At 33.5% G+C, this 8,168-nt stretch overlaps 1 protein-coding gene and 1 pseudogene across 1 annotated transcript; one reads left to right on the top strand and one right to left on the bottom strand.

The window, feature by feature from the left end:
- Positions 1–850: 850 nt before the first annotated feature.
- On the bottom strand, positions 851–3,586 carry LOC128042592 (receptor-like protein kinase FERONIA). Its single transcript, XM_052633990.1, has one exon. It carries the CDS (start codon positions 3,453–3,455, stop codon positions 936–938), a length of 2,520 nt encoding a protein of 839 aa, XP_052489950.1. The 5' UTR covers positions 3,456–3,586; the 3' UTR covers positions 851–935.
- LOC128042486 (photosystem I P700 chlorophyll a apoprotein A2-like) lies at positions 3,531–7,272 on the top strand (annotated as a pseudogene).
- The last annotated feature ends 896 nt before the right edge of the window (positions 7,273–8,168 follow it).

Here is an 8,168-nt window from a genome sequence, read left to right on the forward strand (position 1 = left end):
AAATTTTTACATAGAAACCCTTTCAGGAAAAAAATCACAGGTAGAGGAGAAGAAAATTTGCTATGTCGAATTCGAATTAATTACAAGAGGAGTAGACTATGTCTATTTATAGGCTTGTAAAACCATATTCTAATAGTAGTGTAGTAAGATTGAAACACCTTATTCTAATCAATATCGAATAGATGGAGTTTAATAAGGTTTAAAACTTTATTCTAAAATAAAATAAAAGGAGTATAATTCTATAGGGATTTTACTTTTATTTTATTTTACCATTGTATTTTATTTAAATAAGGATTTGAGTCACTTAATTCTAACAATTTAATATTTTCCACCGTCAAGAATTTTACATGCAAGACTTGCCTATGGATGTTGATTACGAAGACTAATTCGTATTAAAAGTTTAAATGATATAAAATTTTATTCTTAGTAAATATTAGAGTTTTAAAATATATTAAATTTATTATTTTAATAGATATCTATTGTATATTAATAAAATATTTATAATATTCACAATATTATCTAATTTACAATTTTCAAAACAAATAAAGTTGTCTAATATTAAAAATAAACTTTTGGTAAGAAATAATTATATTGTTGAGCATAGTCAAGAGTGTTGTCCAGAACAATTCCACAAACTCGACGAATTTTTTATGCAAGACTTGGAAAAGTCTTATACCAAAAACAACTCAACTTTTCTTCTTTTTTTCCTTTTAAAATAATAATTATATAATCCTGTGAAATATATTAAGTTCACAAGTCGAGGTATTAACTCTAATCCTTGGAAGAAAGTTTATGAAGCTCTTTATAAAAATAAGTTTAAATAAAGTTAAAAAATAAAAAACTCAAGTGATAATTAAGTTAATATCTTTTGATGCATAAATTGGTAATATATAAAGTGATAATTAAGATTACAATGGGCCAAAAGAAAATCTATTTTAGCGGCCAACTTTCATTGATTCACCGCTACTAAACAACACATGATAATCAATGGTGGATGAGTCATTTGCATGATTCTCATCGTTTCCATTCATTTCACTTCCCTGCAGCTTCAATGCAAGCTCAAGTCCATACACCACTTCGCTCATTGTTGGCCTTTTAATGCCTTCTGAAGCCAAACAACTTATAGCCACTTCACCAAATTTTAACAGACTTGCAAGCTTGATCTTACCCTGTAGATGAGTATCAATTACCTGATCCAGAGTTCCGTTGATGTAGCAATGTTGTACCCACTCCGCTAAACTTATTTGCATATGATCCTCGGCAGTTCGATCTATTGGCGCTCTTGCACATAGTACTTCACACAACACCACACCGAAAGAGTAGACGTCGGATTTCTCAGTTATTTTCTGAAGACGGTAGTATTCAGGATCCAAGTACCCGATGCTTCCCTTGACGGCAGTGCTAATATGAGTATTGGATAAGTCATTCATTTTAGACAATCCAAAATCAGATATTTTGGCTATCCATTTCTCATTTATCAAAATATTTGTGGTCTTCACATCTCGGTGAATGATGGTGTGATTAGGACCCCTGTGGAGATAATGCAGCCCTTGTGCAGCACCAATACACATCTTGAGCCTTTGCTCCCATTGTAAAGGGGGGTTATTAGTGTTGTAGAGGTGATCTCTCAAGGTCCCATGAACCATGTAGTCATACACAAGGATCATTTCCATCTTGTCTTCACAATATCCGATCAGAGAAACTAAATTTTGGTGTCTAAGTTTGGAAAGCATCTCGATTTCAGTCCTAAACTCAAGCACCCCTTGTTGTGAGCTTGGATTCAAACGTTTGATCGCAACTGGGGAGGAGCTGGCATTATTAAATCCTTTGTAAACGTTGCCAAATCCTCCTCTTCCGATGATGAAACTTTCATCGAAGTTGTTGGTAGCTGTTTTGATCTCCCTTAGTGAGAAGCGGGGACAAATATCTGAAGGTGGAGTAGGGCTTCTGCTGTTGGCAAATTTATTGGAATGTATCCGGCAAATTAGAAAAAGTAAAAGAGAGACGGTAATAAAGCCTGAGATAGGAGAAACAACAGCAACAATTATTGTTCTCTTCTTTGTTATTTGCACAACCGGCGACTTCCTAGGATGGATGTTAGGTCCAGATGTATGATCAAAGCTAGGTCCGGAGAGAGAAAAACCGTTGTTCAATTTGAAGATTTCAAGCCCATTCAAGATGGCATCAGAATAAAGAGTTCTCGGAGCTCGCGAAGGATGCAAAGCAATAGTGAGATTTCGCTGCTTTTGATTTCCTTTCTTTCCTATTGACACCACATAATCCCAATATACTGGAATCCCATATCCTCTACTCCAGGATATAACATCTGCTGCAGTTTCTGCAATTGAATTAGCCAATAAGATCTCAAACACTCTATCACCTCCTTTGGTTATCTCTCTCTGGAACTCACAAAAATGTAACCTTACGAAGTAATTGAACCCAGAATCAACAGGAAACTCCCATGTCAATTGGTAGTTCTCATTCTGGGTCTTGTTCGTCCCCATGGTCCTTGCAGTCACATAAACCTCCCTTGGAGCAGAGTACGATGGTGCATCACTGCTGAAGGTGAGATTAATAGTTGTATTAACAGAAATAGCGCTTGGTTTGGCTATTGTCAAATAGGCGTCATCTTTTAACCAGCTCCGGAACATTTGAGTTTCGTCTTCTGGCGAGATTTCCCTCCCACCAACGTTGATTCGATACATCATCTCAAGGGCAGTGTTGTTTTTTAGGGTGTACAAGCTTCCTGGGGCCTGGCCAACAAAAGGTACGCCGTGATCATCAATCTTTGGTGTATAATATAGATTGATCGGCATAGAAACAACTTCGATGGCATTGATGAAAGCATAAGAATCAGTGATATCAAGACTAGGAGTGAAGGTTAAGTTTAACCTTTGACCTTCATCTACATTTATACAAAATTCTTTGATGATAAGTGGAACTTCGGGTACAACATGGAGTGAAGCACTGAAATTCCTGAGAAGGGTAAAACCCCCACCTTCAACAGAGAAGAAAGCTTTCTTAGAAGGGTCGTCAAAGTCTGGATATGAAGTTGGATAGAAGTGCAAGCGGATGAACTTTGGGCCAGAAGTGAGGGGAATAGAATAGGTGAACTGTGAGTAAGAAAGACGAGCTGTGGAGTAGGGGACATTATCAACTGGTGAGGGCGGTGGAGATACAGCTTTAGTCGCTGAGGATTTGTACTTGTTGTTTTGTGGCTCTATGGGGCTGAATTTTCCATTGCCATCTCCAACCCAAGAACGGCTATCGAGAGACGAGGCATTGGTGGAAGGAGAACCGCAGTCAATTGCGATGTTTTCTATGGGGTGGTAAGGGGTAACATTGAAATCTGCTGTAACAGGAACCACAATGTATTGACTGGAGAAGAAGAAGAAGAAGAGACAGGGGAACGAGTTTTGAAGGGAAAAAGTTGGTGTTTTGGTTGGAATCTCCATTGCAAGGGAAAAACAGAGAGGCAGAGAGAGAAGATAGATATGGAGAAAGGGATAAGAAATGAAGAAAGGTAGGAAATGAATAGTGAAGTGGAGATGGAGTGCAGGACAAGGTCAGTTACTGTACAATTGAATTTTCAAATTCTCATTTTCGTAATTTGATTAGTCAAAGTTAGTAGAGTTTAACATTTGTTTCTTATGTGTATTCCATAGAATGTCACTAAAAACCATTTGTTATTATCATCCGTCTCCTCTACTGCATATGGGTAACGGTGAACTTAGTCAAACAAGAATTGACTTTTTGGCAGTACCTTTTTGGTGCTATTTTTCAGCTATCCAAATATTAAGATGCACTGAGATTTTTTTTTTTTGTTCTTTAGCATTAAATTTCTGTTTGTTTTGGAAGAAAGTGGAAGAAAAGAGAGGAAGAAAACAGAAGTGGAATTGTATTGGTAGAATAATCAAATAGAGGGGACTATTCTCACCAATGACGAATTTGGAATTTTGGGAGTTTTAATTGAATGTTCATTCATGTCTTTATCTAAAGTATAGGAAACTATAGTGTTTGTTTCGATTGAGCCCCACTAAATATGAAAAGTAAAAAGAAAGAAAAAAATTGAAAACTATAAATATTCTTTTCATATGATGTTTAGTATAAAATATTAAAAAAAATGGAAATATACATTTTACTATTTGGTATTGTTCAGATTTCACTTGCAAATATGTCCATCTTCTTACGAATATAGGTGAATTAAAATTTGCAACTCAAGTTTATTTGAACTGATATTTGTAATTATATTTTAAGAATATAGGTAAACTTATAACTCAAGTTTTATGTGATTTGAACTTTGAATTTTGTTAAATTTTAGCCATCATCTTTGATTTTTAATTTAAATTTATAATTTAATTTTGATGGTTTAAAAGCAAGGTTTACCGAAAATTTATTTTTAGATATTTTATTTTAATAATTAATAATAAATTAATGAGTTAATATTCACTCCATTAATTTTAGTCCATTAATATATAATCAAACCATCATCACCTTAAAATGTGTAGGACCATGTGAGACTCATCTATTAAATGTGAAAATTAAGTTGTGAATGGTGATTAAAAATGAAAACAGCAAAATTACTTTCTTTTTTATAAATAAAAGTTTTATTAATACTTAACATTATATTAATTAATTCATTATTTTAATTTTAAAATAAAATATTAAAAATATTTTTATTAATTTTGTCTTGAATTATTTAAATTAAATCAAAAACCAATCAAGCAAAAGTGAACTTGTAAAATTCAATATAGAGTTAAAAGTTGAATGGTAAGTTTATCTTTAGTTCAAATGTACAAGGACAAAGATCAATAAAATTAAAATATGGTGACAAATTTCATTTTTACATAAAGTATAATGACAAATTTCAGAACTTTATAATTTGTAAGTAAGGTAAAAAGATTTGAATAATTAGATTACTTTTCATTCACTATTTTAGTGAAAATTAAATAAAAACATATAAAACCAATATTGTTACCCTCATTTCGAACCTTCTTGCCAAATCATCAAAACAGTATAAAGAACTTGTCAAAGCTCAATTTTGTGCACCACAAAGCTTGACCTCATAGGCTCGTTAGAGGAGCAATATCATTCACCCAAATACCTTGTCACACCGAGCGGGCTCACATAATCTTCAAAAGATAAATGATGAAGGGTTCTTAATGGCATTCGTTAATCCATCACATTTTAGTCTTACGAGAACCTTGCCCAGTCCATTTAACTCAACTCTAACAATACTCTAAATTGACATCTGTAACTCTACATGACACCCATAGAGTAGGAGACTCAGTAGCTAAGACCTATGCCCAACCACCCTCCTTCAATAAGTACCTATTTAGCAATGAGACAAAGACACATGTAAACCATATAGTCCACACACTACATAAACATAACCTCAAACCCTTTAGAAATTAATTTATTTAAGCCACTGAGTTGTTAAAATTGATGCTATATGGCTTTCTCTATTCACACTGATTGCACCAATTGAAAGCTCTCTTTCTCCTTATCATCTACAATTACGTTTTTTTTTAAACAGCCTTGGACGTCATGAATCTACAAACCAAATTCAAACAGTTTTTTTCTCCAATCTTTGACACTGATTGCCAAATTGATTTGGACCTAAGGTATGTTCTTCTACTTGCCGATGGATACTGACCCAACATACTGATCACCGAATCGTCGCTTGGAGATCGTTGGCGGAACTTTTAAAAAATAAAAACCTTAACAACCCAATGAATTAAATAAAAACTTTTGAATAGTTTAGTGACCAAATTGTAATTTTTTTTAGTTGAGTGACCAAAATGAAAATTTGTTCATAATTTAGTAACTAATGATATAGTTAAAAACAAGAAAAAAAAAAGGGAAAATTTGAAACTATGTGTGGCGTGGGTGTATATTATAATTAGTTTAATTAGATTAGGAGTTTTAATGTTTTTATTGTTTTCATTTAAATAAATTAAGATAAATTAAGAATTTATTTTTATTTTTCATGTTCGTTTTATAATCTATATTTGGAGTTGGTGCCTACCCCTTCTAATAACATAATCGCCAAATCTCGTCTCAATCATTATTTGTCAGGACTATTTGGAGTAATTTCCTTAGCTTGGGCAGGGCACTTAGTTCATGTTGCTATTCCTAGATCCCAGGGGTAATATGTTTGATGGAATAATTTCTTAGATGTATTATCGCATTCCCAAGGGTTAGGCCCATTTTTTTGGGTCAGTGGAATCTTTATGCTCAAAACCCCGATTCAAGTAGTCATTTATTTGGTACCTCCAAAGGATCAGGAATTGCCATTCTAATTCTCGGGGGATTCCATCCACAAATGCAAAGTTTATGGCTAATTGATATTGCACACCATCATTTAACTATTGCAATTTTTTTTTCCTAATAGCGGGTCACATGTATAGAACTAACTTTGGAATTGGTCATAGTATAAAAGATCTTTTAGAAGCACATATTCCTCTAGGAGGATGATTGGGGCAGGATTATAAGGGTCTTTATGGCACAATCAATAATTTGATTCATTTTCAATTAGGCCTTACTCTAGCTTCTTTAAGGATTATTACATCCTTGGTAGCTCAACACACTCCCGCTTATGCGTTCATAGCATAAGACTTTACTACTCAAGCTGTGTTATATACCCATCACCGATAAATCGCATGATTCATCATGACAGGAGCTTTTGCCCATAGAGCTATATTTTTTATTAGAGATTACAATCCGAAAAAAAATGAGGATAATGTATTGACAAGAATGTTAGACCATAAAAAAGCTAACGTATCCTATTTAAGTTAGGCCATCCTCTTTTTGGGATTCCATACTTTGGGACTTTATGTCCATAATGATGTCATGCTTGCTTTTGGGACTCCAGAGAAACAAATCTTGATCAAACCCATATTTGCCCAATGGATCCAATCTGTTCATGGTAAAACTTCATACGGGTTTGATGTGCTTTTATCTTCAATGAATGGCCCATCATTCAATGCGGGTCGAAGCATATGGTTGTCTGGCTGGTTAAATGTTGTTAATGAAAATAGTAATTCAGTATTCTTAAAAATAGGTCCTGGAGACTTCTTGGTTCAACGTGCTATTGCTCTAGGTTTACATACAACTATATTGATCTTAGTAAAGGGCACTTTAGATACGCGTAGTTCCAAGTTAATGCTGGATAAAAAGGATTTTGGTTATAGTTTTCCTTGTGATGGTCCAGGGTGAGGTGGTACTTGAGATATTTCGGCGTGGGACACATTTTATTTGGCAGTTTTCTAAATGTTAAATACCATTGGATGGGTTACTTTTTGTTGACATTGGAAACACATCACAGTATGGCAGGGTAACGTTTCACAGTTTAATGAATCTTCCACTTATTTGATGGGACGGTTAAGAGATTATCTATGGTTAAACTCTTCACAACTTATCAATGGGTATAACCCATTTGGTATGAATAGTTTATCAATCTGGGCATGGATATTCTTATTTAGACATCTTGTTTGGGTTACCGAATTTATGTGCTTAATTTCTTGGCGTGGATATTGGCAAGAATTGGTTGAAATTTTAGCATTGGCTCATGAACGCATACCTTTAGCTAATTTGATTCGATGGAGAGATAAACTAATGGCTCTTTCTATTGTGTAGGCAAGATTGGTTAGATGAGCCCGCTATTCTGTAGGTTATAGTTTACTTATGCGGCTTTCTTGATTGCCTCTACATTGGAAAAAAATTGGTTAACTCCTTATGTAATGTGTTGTATCTGCAATAATATCATCTCTTTTGATGGAGAAAGGGGGTATGCCCCTTTCTATTTCTACATCCAGGATTCAACTTGTATCATTGATAATATTAAGATTTATCTAAGATTCAATTAATTTTTAATTGATGAATTATTATTTTGTACCTATCATTTTCTATTTTTGGGCGGGAATAAGAGTGATAGGATTTGAATATGTGGCTATTTTTATACATGTATACCTATACGCAAGGATTGATTCTATTAATTTATTTAATTCAGTTCTAAATAGTATTTTTCTTTTTTACTTGAGTCACCATGAAATTTTTAAAATTTGTTCTAAAGCTGTTATAAAATTTTAAAATATAGTAAAATCAAATATTAAAAATATGAACAATTTTATTTTTAAGTCACAACTTTAAATTTCTAATCAATAGTT

Source organism: Gossypium raimondii, chromosome 7, assembly GCF_025698545.1.
Source record: "Gossypium raimondii isolate GPD5lz chromosome 7, ASM2569854v1, whole genome shotgun sequence".
Taxonomy (NCBI): Eukaryota; Viridiplantae; Streptophyta; class Magnoliopsida; order Malvales; family Malvaceae; genus Gossypium; species Gossypium raimondii.

Bases quoted from the DNA above. Each gene is read 5' to 3' on its own strand.
- LOC128042592 (XM_052633990.1), bottom strand. From the start codon at position 3,455: ATGGAGATTCCAACCAAAACACCAACTTTTTCCCTTCAAAACTCGTTC.